This window comes from Somniosus microcephalus, chromosome 2 (assembly GCF_052327205.1).
Source record: "Somniosus microcephalus isolate GS21.2 chromosome 2, FLI_Smic_1.0, whole genome shotgun sequence".
NCBI classification, from domain to species: Eukaryota; Metazoa; Chordata; class Chondrichthyes; order Squaliformes; family Somniosidae; genus Somniosus; species Somniosus microcephalus.
In genome coordinates, this window is record NC_140988.1 from 2,709,224 (window position 1) to 2,729,451 (window position 20,228).

At 48.7% G+C, this 20,228-nt stretch overlaps 1 protein-coding gene across 2 annotated transcripts in view; it reads right to left on the reverse strand.

The window, feature by feature from the left end:
* Positions 1 to 20,228, reverse strand: part of nfkb1 (nuclear factor of kappa light polypeptide gene enhancer in B-cells 1) — a 128,637-nt gene that overhangs the window by 10,777 nt on the left and 97,632 nt on the right. For both annotated transcript variants that reach the window (XM_086005773.1, XM_086005781.1), the window contains exons 11-18: positions 17,397 to 17,535; positions 16,589 to 16,708; positions 15,234 to 15,329; positions 12,856 to 13,020; positions 11,560 to 11,701; positions 7,819 to 7,933; positions 4,696 to 4,903; positions 2,217 to 2,386 (exon numbers count right to left, since the gene is read on the reverse strand). In XM_086005773.1, the coding sequence (XP_085861899.1) occupies positions 2,217 to 2,386; positions 4,696 to 4,903; positions 7,819 to 7,933; positions 11,560 to 11,701; positions 12,856 to 13,020; positions 15,234 to 15,329; positions 16,589 to 16,708; positions 17,397 to 17,535 (1,155 nt within the window). The remainder of the gene's footprint in view (positions 1 to 2,216; positions 2,387 to 4,695; positions 4,904 to 7,818; positions 7,934 to 11,559; positions 11,702 to 12,855; positions 13,021 to 15,233; positions 15,330 to 16,588; positions 16,709 to 17,396; positions 17,536 to 20,228) is intronic.

Below are 20,228 nucleotides of genomic sequence, written 5' to 3' on the forward strand. Positions count from 1 at the left end.
GGACTACAATAACACATTGCACAGTAACACCACTGGACTACAATAACACAAACACATCGCACAGTAACCCAACTGGACTACAATAACACAAACACATTGCACAGTAACACCACTGGACTACAATAACACAAACACATCGCACAGTAACACTCCTGGACTACAATAACACAAACACATCGCACAGTAACGCCACTGGACTACAATAATTCAAACATTCCTCAACCAACATCACCAAAACTGATTATCCAGTAATTATCCCATTGCTGTTTGTGGGACCTTGCTGTGTGCAAATTCGCTGCCGCGTTTCCTACATTACAACAGTGACTACACTTCAAAAAGTACTTCATTGGCTGTAAAGCGTTTTGGATGTTCTGTGGTTGTAAAAGGCGCTGGAGAAATGCAAGTCTGTTAAAAGCCAACAGACTGTCTGGAGTGTGTTTGAATTCTTGCACCAGTTGTGAAAACCAGACAGCCGTCCCACTTTCACCAACATTACTGCAAAGGCCCATTTTTACACAATGAAATGCCACAGAAATCCAAATGTCAGCAACAATTCCACACTCACCAACTCAACGGCAAGTTACATTATGAGAATTATAAATAGTATCGGCACAGGATTCGACTGTTTCCAGCGCAGCCTGAACTCACGGAGGATGAGTGCTCTGAGGCTTTGCTGCTGGTGCAGAGCCTCACTAGACAAGGTTGTGGCAGAGATAGGAACAGAAAATATCGCCGATAGCACAGCCTCGCCACAGCACAAATCCATCGCCAGAGGGAGCTCATTTCAGCAGCAAGAGTAACGGCATCAAAACTTTCAATCGATACAAGCCTGGGATGAAAACCTTTCAACCGCTGCATTCGATAATAAGCAACTGCTAAACACAAGACCTTTCCGGCTAATTGCTGCCGCACTGTTGAACAGATTCCCAACTTGCTCCAAGAACGCAAGCGCTCTGTGCCAAAAAGATTCACTGCTCTATTTAATTTAGACAAACGAGCACAAGATTGAAAGGAAAGTGCTTTAAATCACTAGTTTCAGGATTCTATCATGAGTCATTTCTAACACTGTCGGCCATGGCTCAGTGGGCAGCACTCTCACCTCTGAGTCAGAAGGTTGTGGGTTCAGGTCCCGCTCCAGAGACTTGAGCACCAAAATCTAGGCTGACACACCCAGTGCAGTGCTGAGGGAGCGCTGCACTGTCGAAGGGGCAGTACTGAGGGAGCGCCGCACTGTCGGAGGGGCAGCACTGAGGGAGCGCCGCACTGTCGGAGGGGCAGCACTGAGGGAGCGCCGCACTGTCGGAGGGGCAGCACTGAGGGAGCGCCGCACTGTCGGAGGGGCAGCACTGAGGGAGTGCCGCACTGTCAGAGGGGCAGCACTGAGGGAGCGCCGCACTGTCGGAGGGGCTGTACTGAGGGAGCGCCGCACTGTCGGAGGGGCAGCACTGAGGGAGCGCCGCACTGTCGGAGGGGCTGTACTGAGGGAGCGCCGCACTGTCGGAGGGGCAGTACTGAGGGAGCGCCGCACTGTCGGAGGGGAAGTACTGAGGGAGCGCCGCACTGTCGGAGGGGCGGTACTGAGGGAGCGCTGCACTGTCGGAGGGGCAGTACTGAGGGAGCGCCGCACTGTCGGAGGGGCAGTACTGAGGGAGCGCCGCACTGTCGGAGGGGCAGTACTGAGGGAGCGCCGCACTGTCGGAGGGGCAGTACTGAGGGAGCGCCGCACTGTCGGAGGGGCAGTACTGAGGGAGCGTCGCACTGTCGGAGGGGCAGTACTGAGGGAGCGCCGCACTGCCGGAGGGGCAGTACTGAGGAAGCGCCAGAGGGGCGGTACTGAGGGAGCGCTGCACTGTTGGAAGTGCCGTCTTTTGGAGCTGCTTTCTTTCGAATGAGACATTAAACCGAGCTCCATCTGCCCTCTCAGGTGGATTTAAAAGATCCTATGGCACTATTTCGAAGAAGAGCAGGGGAGTTCTCCCTGGTGTCCTGGGGCCCATATTTATCCCTCAACCACTAAAAGAAACATGATCTGGTCATCACCACATGTCTGGTTGTGGGATCTTGCTGTGCGCAAATTGGTTGCCGCGTTTCCCACACTACAACAATGACTGCACTTCAAATCGTACTTCATTGGCTGTAAAGCGCTTTGGGACGTTCCAAGGTCGCAAAAGGCGCTGTAGAAATGCGAGTTCTTTCTTTGACCCCACCAAACTAACCTCGAGGAGAAGGCTACCGGCCAAAGAGATGTTCTCCTGCTCGACTGCGAGATGAAGCGCGGTTCGACCCGACCGCTGCTCAGGAATGTCCACCTCAGCTCCTGCTGCAAGTAGCTGCCTCAGGGACGACAGACTGCTCGCCAACACAGCCAGGTGAATGGCATTGAACCCTGGAAATAACACCGGCAAAAGTTAGCGCTTAAAATAGTACCAACCAAGTATAGATTTATTCGCCAAACTAATATATCTAGTTACTTTCCGTAAATTGTTCTAATTGTTAAAATAATCCGCGTGAGTGACCCTTGACTTGACCGGTGGGAAATCTGGCACCACATCAGAGTGACACAATTTGGAACGGCCTCGTTTAGAATACGAGATGGGAAACTTCGTATAAATAAATACAGAACTACAGTCCCCGCCACTCAAAGCATCCACGTTTAAAGCGCCCAGTCGCTTAAACCGGACAAAGAGCGATAACCAATTAACTGTTTGCATTATCAATTTCGAAGTTGCCGGTTAAAGCGTTTTAAGAGCTCCATTTATTTCGGACAGACTGACCAAAGCTACCCGAGAAACTCCTCTACCTTTTCAGTGAGCTTGTGCCGACAGTCAGTCAGCCTAACTGAAACCGACTAAAGCCCTTGTTGGGTAATTGCTGTTAGTAATGTCCCGATGTACAGTCATCCGAAACAGGAGCCAATCCCATCTCGTTCAGCTACCTGCTGTTTTATTTTGGTGTTTCAGCTTATCTTCATCTGGTGCTGCAACGTGAATGCTAACCGTCTCTCTCTGCCAACTGTAATTCAAATGATTTTTAACGCTATCCTATTATACTGGCCATCGCGTACATCAGGCAAATCGTGTTTGCATGAACATGTCCCCATTACAGGGTGGGGACTGTACTTTCTATTACAGCCCAGTATCAATCTGTTACGTAATAGCTGATCTTGAGTTGGGCTCAGTGGGCAGCACTCTCACCTCTGAGTCAGAACATCGTGGCTTCAAGTCCCACTCTAGACACTTGAGCACAAAAATCCAGGCTGACACTCAGTGCAGTACTGAGGGAGCGCCGCACTGTCGGAGGAGCAGTACTGAGGGGGCGCCGCACTGTCGGAGGGGCAGTACTGAGGGGGCGCCGCACTGTCGGAGCAGTACTGAGGGAGCGCCGCACTGTCGGAGGAGCAGTACTGAGGGGGCGCCGCACTGTCGGAGGGGCAGTACTGAGGGGGCGCCGCACTGTCGGAGGAGCAGTACTGAGGGGGCGCCGCACTGTCGGAGGAGCAGTACTGAGGGGGCGCCGCACTGTCGGAGGAGCGGTACTGAGGGGGCGCCGCACTGTCGGAGGAGCGGTACTGAGGGGGCGCCGCACTGTCGGAGGAGCGGTACTGAGGGGGCGCTGCACTGTCGGAGGGGCGGTACTGAGGGAACGCCGCACTGTCAGAGGGGCGGTACTGAGGGAGCGCCGCACTGTCGGAGGGGCGGTACTGAGGGAGCGCCGCACTGTCGGAGGGGCAGTACTGAGGGAGTGCCGCACTGTCGGAGGGGCAGTACTGAGGGAGCGCTGCACTGTTGGAGGTGCCATTTCTCAAATGAGACATTAAACCCAAGGCCCCATCTGCCTATTCAGATGAACATAAAAGATCCCATGGCCCTACTCAAGGAAAAGCTGGCAGTTCTCCTGGTGTCGGAGAACATTCCTCCTCATTATTGTACAGGAAAGTTTCTGTAATTTAGCAGATGGTTTTCAATTTCTGGCTCCCCTTTAGGGAAACGCCAATTTTCATGGTCAGAAGATTGTTCAGTTGCAATTTCTTCCTGTTTCATGTTAAAGAATCAGAATGTTCCAGCACAGCGCTGGCCATTTGGCCCATCGACTCTGCTGGTGCTTTTTCCACATGAGCCAGCTGGTCTGATTTCGCTCTTTCTGCTAGTTCCTCAGACCCTTTAATATTCAAGCAACTGTCTAGTGGGATCAGAGGGCAACAATGCTGCTAATTTGGCATTAATCTTGAGGATTATTGGTCTAGCAAATGGAAAAAATGTCGCACTGGTACAGTAAGGGCTGCTCATGGGAGCTTGGGGCTGAGGTACATTGTTCGGGCAGACTAGAGAGAGCTTTACTCTTTACCTCACCGTGCAATTCCATTCCCTCAGCACAAAACAAAATCCTCACAATTTCACTAAAGAAATCGTGCATCAGAACTACAAACAAGACCATAATTCTCAGTGGTGTAAAACGTAAAATCAAAAAGTTTCCACAAAAATTAAAACATTTTGACGGCAATCTGCTAATTCTCATAAACCTCCGTTAGGAATAGGGGTCCCAAGTTTTCTTCCTTTTCAGTGTAGATTATTATAAACCCACCGCTCATTGACAAGATCCTACAAAGCAAAACTGCACTGCAAGAATCGCAGAGGCCACCTCGCCCCTCCCCCGCGCTAGGTTTTATAATTCACTCGCAATCCCCGATCTACTCACCTGCATTATTCGGCAGAGGCAGGAGTTCCACCACAGCTTTGTTCCTTTTGCTGAGCAGGACATTCAGAATCTTCACGTCCCCCTGTTCCGCAGCCAGGTGCAGAACCGAGTTACTGTGGCAATCCAAGAGCCCCACATCAGCCCCAGCCTTCAGCAGCCGCTCCACCACCTCTGCCTGCCTTGTGATGACTGCCAGATGCAACGGAGTCTGAAAAGAAACGTACCTGTATTTGTGCACAGCTCTGACAGACCTGTTGGCCAATACTAGAGCAGACAAAGACTTAGGGTAAGAAGATGATCTTTAGACTGGAGCAGGGATGGAAAAGTAGGGGTCGACTTTTATTCTCTTGTGTATATATAGACGATTTGGTCTGGGGTATAGTGAGCACAATCTTGACACTTGCTGATGACACAAGAAGTCGGAGGTTTGACGAACAGTGAGGATGAGTGTAAAAGACTTCAGGAAGATACAGACAGATTTCACTCAGAGTTGTCAGGATCAGGAACGCTCTACTTGAAAAGGTGGTGGAAGCGGATTCCATAAATCATTTGTTGGACGGGCACTCAAGGATGAGGAACTTACAGGGCCACGGACAAAAAGCGGGAAAGTGGGACTGAGCACGATGGGACAAATGGCCGCCTTCTGTGCTATAACTTTCCATGATTCTATGAAATTAGGGGAATGGGCAGACTGGTGGCAGATGCAAATTAATATGGATCAGTGTGCCGCAATACATTTTGGAAATGGTAGTATACACTCAATAGAAAGGTGGGGATGAACAGTGAGACCTGGAGGTTCAAATACAGGATACAGTAAACTATGGGTTATAAGAGTAGGGGTTCGGAGTTCCAATCTCAGCCTGGCTCGTGAAACGGAATTGATTAAATCGGGCAATCTGTGGCTTAACACCAGAGCAGCGACCATTAAAGATTCTCGTAAAAACCCAACTGGTTCACTAATGTGCCTCGGGGAGTGAACTGTCACCTTGCCCAGTCTGGCCAACGTGACGTGCTTCATCTTTTAATGCCCTTAAGGTAACTAGGAATGGGCAATAAACATTGGCTTGTATCTCAAGAACAAATAAAGGACACCATTCCCTGAAAGTGAGGGGGCAGGTAGATAAAACCATTAAAAAATTCCAACAGCATTTTGGGTTTTATAAATAGGGGTATAGTGTACAAGAGTAATGATAACTTTGTACAAAACATTGTTTTGGCCATAGCTAGTACAGTACCCCATCATACAAAGGACTTGAAAGCCACAGAGAGCTTGAAGTGTAGATCCACCATGAGGATGCCAGCGATGGGAAATTATAGCAATGAAACTTGGGAGATCAGGAGTATATCCACTGGAATGGAGAAGGCTAAGAGGAGATTTCTTTCACAAACTATGTAGGGTTTAGTTAATAAGGATAGCCTATTTCCTCAGAAACAAAGGGTCATCAACTTAACATTGTCACTAAAAGAAAATAGGAGAAATGTCTTTACACAGCGGGTTATTGGAGCTCGGAATGGTGTACCCCCGGGAGTGGGTGAGGCCGAGACCGTTGCATTTTTTAAGGGAAATATGGATAAATATTTGAAACAGAGGAAGATACAGGGCTATGGGGAGAGAGCGGGGCAGTGGGATTAGTTTGGGATTGATACAGGGCTATGGGGAGTGAGCAGGGCAGTGGGTTTAGTTTGGGATTGATACAGGGCCATGGGGAGAGAGCGGGGCAGTGGGATTAGTTTGCGATTGATACAGGGCTATGGGGAGAGAGCGGGGCAGTGGGTTTAGTTTGGGATTGATACAGGGCTATGGGGAGTGAGCAGGGCAGTGGGATTAGTTTGCGATTGATACAGGGCTATGGGGAGAGAGCGGGGCAGTGGGTTTAGTTTGGGATTGATACAGGGCTATGGGGAGTGAGCAGGGCAGTGGGTTTAGTTTGGGATTGATACAGGGCTATGGGGAGTGAGCAGGGCAGTGGGATTAGTTTGGGATTGATACAGGGCTATGGGGAGTGAGCAGGGCAGTGGGTTTAGTTTGGGATTGATACAGGGCTATGGGGAGAGCGGGGCAGTGGGATTAGTTTGGGATTGATACAGGGCTATGGGGAGAGAGCGGGGCAGTGGGATTAGTTTGGGATTGATACAGGGCTATGGGGAGAGAGCGGAACAGTGGGATTAGTTTGGGATTGATACAGGGCTATGGGGAGAGAGCGGAACAGTGGGATTAGTTTGGGATTGATACAGGGCTATGGGGAGAGAGCGGGGCAGTGGGATTAGTTTGGGATTGCTCGAGCAAAGATCCTGCACATACATGATTGGCCAAGTGGGTCCCATCGGCGGGATCCTGTTCATATTGTACAAAACACACCAAAATATAAATATTATTAAAGCAATTTGTATTTTTCCAAAAGGGAGAAAATAAATATGTAAATACCGATAGCATTAGAACCAATTATTTTTTTGGAGGTAAAACAGCTGAGATTTAACCGTTCAAGTGAACATTAAGGAGGCTTCCAGTGCAGTCAGTAGATTATGGATCTCATCAATACTGGGCAACATTAAAAAAATTTCCAATGTTGGATATCCAACTAGGATAGAATTCAAATCCTAATCTTGTCTAAAAATTTGGGAGAGTAAAACTCAAAATGCTGCCCAGAATGTCTCACTTTTTATTTCTCGGCTCCCTTAAGTGACCTAAATAATCTGACCAGAGGCAAGGAGAAAAAACCCGGCATTGGACAGGACAACGAGCAATGGGAGATGTTGGGACAGCGGATTCTTGGAGTTCACAACATCTAATTTGGACAAAAGATAAATTCACAAAAAAAGTGTGTGTTCGGCTGATATTCTGTGGACAGAATGTTTCCACTCACGGTGCTGAGCACCTAAGCCTGCTCGTATGATATTTTATGTTATTTTAACGGAGGCATTAATCCTCGTTTCAAACAGGTTAACATTCAGCCAATGTCTGCAACCGTCATTTCAAGCCTCAAAGCATTGGTCAGCAGCTTCGCGCTGGATCCCCTCACATGAAATAACTATTGTAATCAAAAAAGACCGGTGTTACAGGTTAGTCAGCAAACCTGTGATTCACAGTGAAGTTTCCCCGTCTCGACATTGAAGACGACGTACCTGATAAAGATCGTTCCTCATGTTGACGATGTCTTGGCCAGGAAGGCTGACGATAACTTGTAGAAGATGTTGCACCACTACAGGTTGGAGATGAATAATTGCAAGATGTAAAGCCCTGATATTGAGAACAAAAGGGAGAGGAGAAACCATTCAATGGGGCGCTCTTCATATTCTCAGCAATACAGTTGCATAAGTCAGTGTCCCTAGATAATGCCAACAAAGAATTTAACCCCTTGGGCACTTGGTTTTATGCCTCAATTCAATTTCTTGTCTTTTCTCAACCTCTGATCAACAGTTGCAGGAACGTTGATTTTAAAAATGTGATCCTGGAAATTGTAGAATCTCTCAGCACAGGAAGAGGCCATTCGGCCCATCGTGTCTGTGCCGGTTCTTTGAAAGAGCTCTCCAATTAGTCCCCCCTCGCCCACTCTTTCCCCAGAGCCCTGCAAAAAGTCTTTGGGAAATGATTTGTTTGTTCTCTCAGAGAATCCCTGTTCTGTTTTAAAACACAGCACAAGCTCTCTGAAAGCAGTCAATGAACATAGCAGTGAAAGCAATGCTCTGGGTTTGTAATCTTCATGTTCATGGGACTGAGGTCGCTGACTACATCACTCAACACGAGCGTTCCCACATACAGGGGGAGCACCGATCGTTCCCACATACAGGGGAAGCGCCGAGCGTTCCCACATACAGGGGGAGCGCCGAGCGTTATAGGGGGAGCGCCGAGCGTTATAGGGGGAGCGCCGAGTGTTATAGGGGGAGCGCTGCATTAAGCGCTATTTTGCTGGGAGGTTTTGTGTACTTTTTGAAGAAAATGAATGATGAAATTTTGAAGATCTCATTTCCCACCCTTCGATTTCAATAAACTATCCCAACAGTTCCCTTTTTGAGGCTCCAGGTTTAGTGTTGGGGGCTGGATTATGTTCTGGAAAAACCCGAATCACCTTCATCCCCTACAAACAGTGTGCACTTGCTGCTGTCCAATGTGACATAAAAACAGGAAATCTTAAAAATACTTTCAACATCTCAAACTGATTTGAAGATACATAAATTACACAGAATTTCACAGCACAGAAACAGGCCATTCGGTCCAAACACGATGGGCCAAATGGCCTCCTTCTGTGCCATAAACTTCTACGATTCTATGGTCCGTGCCGGTGTTTATGCTCCACACGAGCTTCCTCTCACCCCACTGACATTAACTTCTATTCCTTTCTCCCTCGTGCTTATCCAGCTGGCCCTTGTGTAGAATTATTGCCTGTTGTCCATCACCCTTGGCCAGTGGCCCGTCCACTCACAAGGCTGGCCGTCGATAACCAGTGGAATAGTCCAGACAGATTTCAGCAGTAAACCAGACACAAATGCTCACCGTCGACGCCTTGCTCTCTGCAAGTTTAATAAATCCTCTTTCGCTTTCTACAGTGTCTCCTGGTTCAGAACATTTCCTGACACTTTAACAGTTGCTGTTGTGGTAAAAGAAGCTGTGAAATCTGGGTGACACTCGGTGGGAGAGCAAAGACTAACGTCTCGTCCTAGTAACCATCCGGGTGGTGAAGGAGGATTACCACCACGGTGGCCCATGACAAGTATTAAAGGATTTGTGCTGAGAGGCAGGAAATGTAAGGTTTATGCATCTTTCTCAGAGTTTACTTCATCTGATTCCTGCTGGAGATGAAATTAGTGAAATTAACCTTATGGAAAAAAACCTGAGGTAGAAAATGGTCTAATTGTGCAATGTTCTGAGTGGCTCTACTACAAGGTTTATAGCTACTTGAGAATTTTCTCATGTCGGTAAACACTAAAGGTGCGATTTTAACCCCCCTCCCCAATGGGAATGGTGTGGAGGGCGGGTTAAAATGGGGCTGGACGGCTCAAGCCCCACTCCAGAGACTTGAGCACAAAATCTAAGCTGAAACTCCAGTGCAGTACTGAGGGAGTGCTGCACTGTCGGAGGGCCAGTACTGAGGGAGCGCCGCACTGTCGGAGGAGAAGTACTGAGGGGGGGAGCGCCGCACTGTCGGAGGGGCAGTACTGAGGCAGTGCCGCACTGTCGGAGGGGAAGTACTGAGGGGGGAGCGCCGCACTGTCGGAGGGGCAGTACTGAGGGAGCGCCGCACTGTCGGAGGGGCAGTACTGAGGGAGCGCCGCACTGTCGGAGGGGCAGTACTGAGGGAGCGCCGCACTGTCGGAGGGGCAGTACTGAGGGAGCGCTGTCTTTTGAATGAGGTGTTAAACTGAGGCCCCGTCTGCTCTCTCAGGTGGACATAAAAGATCCCATGGCTCTATTTTGAAGGAGTGCTGGGGTCAATATTTATCCCTCAATCAACATCACTATAACAGATTATCTGGTCATTATCACATTGCTGTTTGTGGGAGCTTGCTGTGCACAAATTGGCTGCCATGTTTCCTATATTACAACAGTGACTACACTTCAAAAAGTACTTCATTGACTGTAAAGCACTTTGGGATGTCCTGAGGTGATATATAAATGCAAGTCTTTCTTTTCTTTTTTGAGAGCTGATTATTTGAACGCGCAATCTTTATGAGGGAGAGGCTGCCCCCTGGGATCCAATGGTGAAATTAGCTCTTTGGCTGCTTATCATACTTTTAGAAATTTCCAGATTGTGCATTCAGAAACTGCTCCAAAACCCTGACTGATATTTCGGGTTCGAGGCCAGGGCTCTCAGCAATGGTTTAAGCCACAGTGAGAAAGGACCTAATGGCAAGACTAAGGGGGATGTTTCGAAGTAGAGCTAGCATTGGCGGGTTGCTTTCATGGACTATTTAAAGAGGAGCAGTCTAGGTGGAGTGCTTCTAGTTTAATAATTCCTTTCAATAGTGAAAAAAAATTTCCTTATAAAATGTTTTTCTTTATTTTGTTAAAGTCGATTTCCCGAGCTCCACAGAGGTTGGTCAGCACGCCAGGCCACCCGATTACACTGATGGGTGCCTTGCTGGAACAGCTCCATTCAATACAACTGGGAAAACCAAGACTTCGGATTGGTCCCAGAGCCTATCTGGAGCCACATCCCCCAGAGAAACGAGGCCATCGGCCAATGCGACCCTGATAAACCAGCTGTGAAAACTTTTACATTTCAGAATGAAAGGTGTCGCCAGCCACTATTATCCTGAATCAGTTTTGTGATCACTTCCTCCCTTTGCATTTAAGGGGAAGCTAGATAAATAAAAGACTTGTTTATACAACGCCTTTCACAACCTCAGCACCTCCCAAAATGCTTTGCGGCCAACAAAGTGCTTTTGAAGTGTTGTAACGTGAGAGAGTACACGAGGGAGAAAGGAATAGAAGGAGATGTTGACAGGGTGAGATGAAGAGGGTAGGGAGGAGGCTGGTGTGGAGCAGAAACACTAGCATAAACCAGTTGGGCCGAATGGCCTGTTTCTGTGCTGTAAAATTCTACGTGACATAACCGGAACCGACCTGATGGACTTTAAATGCCCTTTGCAGTCCGCTACATCCCTAAGATAAATCCGCTACATCCCTAAGATACATCTGCTACATCCCTAAGATAAATCCGCCACATCCCTAAGATACATCCGCTACCTCCCTAAGATACATCTGCTACATCCCTAAGATAAATCCGCTACCTCCCTAAGATACATCTGCTACATCCCTAAGATACATCCCTAAGATACATCCGCTACCTCCCTAAGATACATCCCTAAGATACATCCGCTACATCCCTAAGATACAATGACATTCACGGTTTTTAAACAACTTACGCATCTCCATTTTGGTCTTGCACTGCCGTAAGGTGGCGTTGAACAGCCAACAACATTTTGGCATCCCCGGTAGTTGAGTAGTCCAGCAGGGCACTCGCATGTCTCTCAGCAAGGTCCAGGGCCTTCTCCAGAAAGTACTGGTCTAAAACCAAACAGTCACCACACAGGTCAGTCACTCCACTACTTTCAGTAACATTCAAGCATTGCACCGTGCAAATATTTTACACACAAAATAGGGGCTTAGAGTAGATCGGGAGAAACTGTTTCCACTGGCAGGAGGGTTGGTAACCAGAGGACACAGATTTAAGATACTATAAACAGAAATCATTTATTTCTTTTCAGTTTGAAGACTTATAGTTAAAATACAACAATGAAATGATCTCTAAAGACAGGAAGTGAAAAAAGTGAAGTTCAGCACTATTTGATGTTACTTCAGCATTTTTTATTTTATTCTTTAATTCATGGGATGTGGGCGTCGCTGGCAAGGCCAGCATTTATTGCCCATCCCTAGTTGCCATTGAGAAGGTGGTGGGGAGCCGCCTTGAACCGCTGCAGTCCGTGTGGTGAAGGTGCTCCCACAGTGCTGTTAGGGAGGGAGTTCCAGGATTTTGACCCAATGACAATGAAAGATCGGCGATATATTTCCAAGTCAGGGTGGTGTGTGACTTGGAGGGGAACTTGGAGGTGGCGGTGTTCCCATGCACCTGCTGCCCTTGTCCTTCTAGGTGGTAGAGGTTGCGGGTTTGGGAGGTGCTGCCGAAGGAGCCTTGGCGAGTTGCTACAGTGCATCTTGTAGATGGTACACACTGCAGCCACGGTACGCCGGTGGTGGAGGGCGTGAATGTTTAAGGTGGTGGATGGGGTGCCAATCAAACGGGCTGCTTTGTCCTGGATGGTGTTGAGCTTCTTGAATGTTGTTGGAACTGCACTCATCCAGGCAAGTGGAGAGTATTCCATCACACTCCTTACTTGTGCCTTGTAGATGGTGGAAAGGCTTTGGGGAGTCAGGAGGTGAGACACTCGCTGCAGAATACCCAGCCTCTGACCTGCTCTTGTAGCCACAGTATTTATGTGGCTGGTCCAGTTAAGTTTCTGGTCAAAGGTGACCCCCAGGATGTGGATGGTGGGGGATTTGATGATGGCAATGCCGTTGAACATCAAGGGGAGGTGGTTAGATTCTCGCTTTTTCAGCTAAATTCAATCTTACAGAACACATTTTACACAAATTAATCCAACCGAAAGCTTAAGGAAAAAGCAGCTCTTTTGACTTTAGTCACTAAAACACAAGTGACTCACTTGCTCCCTGAAGTTCTTCGCCCATTCCTGTGGGAACAGCAGAATCTGACCTCCTGGTGATCTCTGTGAACTTAGGTCCAGGCTGTGATGCTGATTGGTTCTTGGATGTGGAATTCCCAGCAGTTTCCACATCATCATCGTTCGGCTCAGTTGGATAATTGGCAGCTGCAACAGAGCGCAAGTACTCGTTAGTGGAGGTAACTTTGAGAGAGGTGCATTCCTGAACAAAGGACGAAAAGAAGATTTTGATTTCGGGAATACGATGAGTTAAGAGAGAGCCTGCGATCCCGCGAATTTCGTCAGTTCCACTTCTGAAATTTCAGCATCGGAAACAAAACATAAATCAGTTTTTGAACGTGAGGATAACTCCCGTTACTGGGCTCCAGGTAACCCTGGAACAACAACGGCTAGGGTGGACCCAGTGTGGGACACAGCAGGAAGAAAGATGTGCGGTTTTCACAGAATCTTACAGCACAGAAGGAGGCCATTCGGCCCATCGTGCCTGTGCCAGCTCTTTGAAAGAGCTCTCCAATTAGTCCCACTCCCCCCTGCTCTTTCCCCACAGCCCTGCACATTTATCCAATTCCCTTTTGAAAGTTACTATTGAATCTGCTCCCACCGCCCTTTCAGGCAGCGCATTCCAGATCACAACAACTCGCTGCGGAAAAGAAATTCTCCTCATCTCCCCCCTGGCTTTTTTGCCAGTTACCATCAATCTGTGTCCTGTGGTTACTGACCCTCCTGCCACGGGAAACAGTTTCTCCCTACTTGCTCTATCAAAACCCTTTATGATTTTGAACACCTCTATTAAATCTCCCCTTAACCTTCTCTAAGCGAAGGAGAACGACCCCAGCTTCTCCAGTCTCTCCACATAACTGAAGTCCCTCATCCCTGGCACCATTCTGGTAAATCTCCTCTGCACCCTCTCCAAGGCCTTGACATCCTGCCTAAAGTGCGGTGCCCAGTATTGACGCGTGCCCCGGAGCGGGTGGCAAGCATGGAGAGTTCGGGGATGTGGATACCGGCCGATCTTAACAGCACAGCATTAATTAAATTAAACTTCCCGGAGGCACTCCCACACCCGGATAGATTCACTACCTGCCCGTTTCAAATGTGGATGTTTTAAGTGGTGGGGACTGTACTGTACCGCACCGCCCCATTCACAATACCCCACCGCCCCATTCACAATACCCCACCGCCCCATTCACAATACCCCACCGCCCCATTCACAATACCGCACCGCCCCATTCACAATACCCCACCGCCCCATTCACAATACCCCACCGCCCCATTCACAATACCCCACCGCCCCATTCACAATACCGCACCGCCCCATTCACAATACCGCACCGCCCCATTCACAATACCCCACCGCCCCATTCACAATACCGCACCGCCCCATTCACAATACCGCACCGCCCCATTCACAATACCCCACCGCCCCATTCACAATACCCCACCGCCCCATTCACAATACCGCACCGCCCCATTCACAATACCCCACCGCCCCATTCACAATACCGCACCGCCCCATTCACAATACCGCACCGCCCCATTCACAATACCGCACCGCCCCATTCACAATACCCCACCGCCCCATTCACAATACCGCACCGCCCCATTCACAATACCGCACCGCCCCATTCACAATACCCCACCGCCCCATTCACAATACCCCACCGCCCCATTCACAATACCCCACCGCCCCATTCACAATACCGCCCCATTCACAATACCGCACCGCCCCATTCACAATACCGCACCGCCCCATTCACAATACCGCCCCATTCACAATACCACACCGCCCCATTCACAATACCGCCCCATTCACAATACCGCACCGCCCCATTCACAATACCCCACCGCCCCATTCACAATACCGCACCGCCCCATTCACAATACCGCCCCATTCGCAATACCGCACCGCCCCATTCACAATACCGCCCCATTCACAATACCGCACCGCCCCATTCACAATACCGCACCGCCCCATTCACAATACCGCACCGTTCACAATACCGCACCATTCACAATACCGCACCGCCCCATTCACAATACCGCACCGCCCCATTCACAATACCGCACCGCCCCATTCACAATACCGCACCGCCCCATTCACAATACCGCACCGCCCCATTCACAATACCGCACCGCCCCATTCACAATACCCCACCGCCCCATTCACAATACCGCACCGCCCCATTCACAATACCGCACCGCCCCATTCACAATACCGCACCGCCCCATTCACAATACCCCACCGCCCCATTCACAATACCGCACCGCCCCATTCACAATACCGCACCGCTCCCTGAATATTACCCAGAAAATCTAATTTGCCTCGCTTGTTAGTACTGAATTTGATGCCGTGCTGTTACCGTGCTTCATTCCAGGACTGGAGTTCGTGGTCCCCGACGTGTACCCGTAACTTCCGTAGTTGGAGTATCCTTGAAATCCAGCGAAGTAACTGGGACCTGCAAGAAACAGAACACAATGAGCCACAAACTCAAGAGTTAAACCTCAATACAGCAGCTACCGACACATTGCGAGTATAAGCACAACCTTGTGTTAGCGTGACACAACATAGTCCTGAGCTCTGCAGCAACTTTCAACCTCAATCCACCTTACAATAACTATTGTGAGCTTTTGTCAAACTACAATACCACGAAAAGGGGGAGAAATATCAGGAAAGCAGCAACTAGTTAGCATTTCTTCACTTGGTTCAACTTAAAGCACGTGGACCTATTGCTTTAGGATCCCGTGTTCTTTACCATCAGTTACCCGTTGATCAGCACCCCCGGGAACGACAATCCTCCCGATCCACAATTAATAAAGTAGATATTGGGGAATTTTATGAAATCGCACTCCTGCTGTGGAGCATTGTTCCATGAATTAAAATGAATGGACAGTAAATCCTGGGGACAGCACATCTGTGTTCCCGACAGCCAATAACTGCGTAACGCCAAAAAAGGTCGACTGGAGTTAAATAGAAGACAGTGAAATCCCAATTCACACTAACCTCTGAACCCCGTTTCACACTAACCTCTGAACCCCAATTCACACTAACCTCTGAACCCCGTTTCACACTAACCTCTGAACCCCAATTCACACTAACCTCTGAACCCCAATTCACACTAACCTCTGAACCCCGTTTCACACTAACCTCTGAACCCCAATTCACACTAACCTCTGAACCCCAATTCACACTAACCTCTGAACCCCAATTCACACTAACCTCTGAACCCCAATTCACACTAACCTCTGAACCCCGTTTCACACTAACCTCTGAACCCCGTTTCACACTAACCTCTGAACCCCAATTCACACTAACCTCTGAACCCCAATTCACACTAACCTCTGAACCCCAATTCACACTAACCTCTGAACCCCAATTCACACTAACCTCTGAACCCCAATTCACACTAACCTCTGAACCCCAATTCACACTAACCTCTGAACCCCAATTCACACTAACCTCTGAACCCCAATTCACACTAACCTCTGAACCCCAATTCACACTCAGCTCTGAACCCCAATTCACACTAACCTCTGAACCCCAATTCACACTAACCTCTGAACCCCAATTCACACTAACCTCTGAACCCCAATTCACACTAACCTCTGAACCCCAATTCCAATTATAATATTTGCCTCAATATCTCAACAATGACAGGGCTGTAATGAAAGCTGATATTCGAGTGCACTTTTATCCGGTATCCCCCATTATACTCACCCCCGCCTGCTCCACCCCCTCCTCCGTAAACTCCACCACCGCCTGAACCCGTTCCACCGCCAAAATGGTCAGAGAAATTCGGCAAAAGTTTCAGTCGTTTCCTTTGCACTTCCTCTTTGTCTGGAGCGGTGGGAGAGCGGGAAAGAAACACATTAAATATTAACTGGCTTTCAACCTGAAAGTAACAATAACGAATGAAGGCTTTAAGATTAGGTATGTTGTAGAAGAGCCTTGCTGCATGCAAGGAAGCATCACAAACCCAAGCTCTTGGCCAACACCCATGTACATACAACAAGTTGTATTTATATAGCGCCTTTAATTTGACACCGAGCCACATAAGGAGATATTAGGACAGGTGACCAAAAGCTTAGTCAAAGAGGGAGGTTTTAAGGAGCGTTTTAAAGGAGGAGAGAGAGGTAGCGAGGATTAGGGAGGGAATTCCAGAGCTTAGGGCCCAGGCAACAGAAGGCACGGCCGCCAATGGTGGAGCGATTAAAATCAGGAATGCACAAGAGGCCAGAATTGGCGGAACGCAGATATCTCGGAGGGGCTGTAAGAGATTTTAGACTTAGGGAGGGGCGAGGCCACGGAGCGATTTGAAAACCAGGATGAGCCACCAGATTGTAAAAGGTAAAAGTCCAACATTATTTTTGTTTGATTTTTTCTTTCTCAAAAGCAATGAAAATAAATAGAACAACATCTACAACTCTGAACAACGTTGGCATAAGATCTTAACATGAACAGTAATGACCCTTAAAGGGGAGAGTTGGTTTGAACCTACAAGTTGATGCAAAAGTCTTTTCATTACCTTTAATGAGTGGGTAGTATGTGAACGGCTTCGGTTCACTTGTTTCATTGTCAGATTTTCTGCGAAGTTGTACAAATACAGAGGCAGGTTTGGAAATGTCCACATCTCGGTATTTTGGCGTTCTAAAAACTATAGCGAACTGCGAGAGGGAAGATCTTGTTATTAAATTGTGCTTTCAAATGCATGACATCACTTATTGATGATCAGAAGTGGCAGCATTCCATTATTGATCTATTTACTGTACCCCCACACAGCGCTGTGACTGACCAGCATCCCACTCAAGCCAATCCGCCCCAATCAGGTCTCATTACCGGCAACATCCTGCTTCACTCGGACTAGGAACACGATAAACATTTGATTTGACAGACACAAGTATTTTATTTCTTTTCGCAAGCGCGAGGAACTGCACCTCATCTTTCGATGAGGCACTTTTACAGCCTACCACCCTCAACACTAAGTTCAACAATTTCAGATCATAACCACCCTTCTCAGTTTTTGGACGATGGTGCTGGTTATGGTTCTGCTGTTGCCTTTACAGCTCCTATAGACCCATCTTTTGTTTCTTTTCTTGTCCCATTACCATCTCCCTTTGCCTCGCACCACCATCCCTTTTGTCATTTAGTCTCTCCTGCCTTCCACCCGATCACACCCTTCCACCCTTCCCTTTGTTCTTTCCTCCCCTCCCAACTTTCCCTGCACCTGCACTTGCTTAAAACCTGCAACATCTCCAGATTTTTTCAGTTCTGACGAAAGGTCATCGACCTGAAACGTTAACTCTGTTTCTCCACAGATGCTGCCTGACCTGCTGAGTATCTCCAGCATTTTCTGTTTTTATTTCCGATTTCCAGCATCCGCAGTATCTGGCTTTTGTTTCTTTTGTTGAAAGATTGTGATAACCAAACTAATCATTTAATTTTCCTCTTGACCGCATGTTACTTTTGAATGACACACATTAGTGCAGCCATTTCAGTTTTATCGGTTTATACATTTACCAACAAGTGTTGCCTCCGATTCTCACGAGCATCAGGCAAGCGAGACAACTGGGTTTAGTCGGTGCTCCCAGCATGGAACATCGCTCGCTCAATGCTAGCAGTGCGGAGAGTCGATGATGTTGTGTTGTAGCCCTGTTGGCCTGTGCTCCTGCCTGTCTAGACTCCATGTCCAGATTGCTGAATTTCCCCTAATATCAGAAACAGCTACAAAATCATTTCTGGACTTCCAAGTTAAACAATATAACTTTTCCTTCTGCAAACACGTAGAAAAACAAATCCAACACCACCTCTGCTCCGGGAACACTGAACTAAGGGGTAGAAATTGGGTAGCACCCCCTTTGGGCTAAATTTAACGCCACAAAAAAGTTAGCGCCTCCGCGGCTGATTGTCCCAGGTAGCGCCCCGAGGGGGAGGAGGGGCACTACTGGAAACGGCCCGCATCCCTCTTGGGGCGCTGCGGGCCAATACTGCGGCACGTCGTGCTGCGGTACTGCAGGCCTTCCTCCCCCTATTAAAGGGGAGGGGCCTGGCACAGCACGTCCCGGCGCCCAGCTGGGCCACCAGGGATCGGGAGTGCCGGCAAATGAGCCAGGCTCAGGGAGAGCAGCCAGCACCCCACGGGGGGGGGGGGGGGGGGGGGAAAGAGAGGGCTTCACGGGGGCAGGTGCTGGCAGGCCACCCGCCACCTCCCCTTTAACTAGCGCTGCCCCGGCCGTAGGTCGGCCGTCCTGACCCCGGTGGACATAACGTCCGGCGGTAAGTCGGGGGGGCGCCACCCAATATTACAGCCGGGGCGCGAACACGGCGCTGCGCACGGTGATGATGTCATTGCCGGCGGCGCAGCGCCCTGCGGTGCTAATGGTTAGCACCGCCGCTAACCTCCCGCTGAATTTCGTGGGAGGCGTTATGCGGCGCCACACCCAGGTGCTAGTTGATTTGCGCCCTTTCAGGGCGCTAACGAGGGACACAAATCAATCGTATTTGGCCCCCTAAAATCTGTGAGCAGCAACATCCCCTCTACAACTCTGGAACAGCGCTAAACTACTTTGATACAGAATGTTGTTCCCAAATTTGTTTTGCTGGCGATTAGTGACACTGCCCGGTGTAATTAACAAGATTTATATTTGTACTGCCAGGAATTGAGAGGACAATAATCACCCGGCACTTTGTCTGGAATGTGTAATTCAATGTTGTCAACACTGAGTGTGACTGTACCAGGGCCCAGTTCTGGAGCTCTTCCATTACAATCCGGTGGGATGTTTATCTTTAACCTCGGCACTTACTCCCCCTTAGGAGAGACACAGAAACATAGAAGATAGGAGCAGGAGTAGGCCAATCAGCCCCTCGAGCCTGCTCCGCCATTTAATGAGATCATGGCTGATCATCCAAATTCAGTACCCTGTCCCTGCGTTCTCCCCATACCCCTTGATCCCTTTAGCCTTAAGAAATATATCTAACTCCTTCTTGAATATATTTAATGAATTGGCCTCAACTGCCTTCTGTGGCAGAGAATTCCACAGGTTCACCACTCTCTGGGTGAAGAAATTCCTCCTCATCTGTGTCCTAAATGGCTTACCCTTTATCTTTAGACTGTGACCCCTGGTTCTGGACTCCCCCGCCATCGGGAACATCCTTCCTGCATCTAGTCTGTCTAGTCCTGTTAGAATTTTATAAGTTTCAATGAGATCCCCTCTCATTCTTCTAAACTCTAGCGAATATAAGCCTAATCGACCCAATCTCTCTTCATACGTCATTCCTGCCATCCCAGGTATCAGTCTGGTGAATCTTCGCTGCACTCCCTCCATGGCAAGAACATCCTTCCTCAGATAAGGTGACCAAA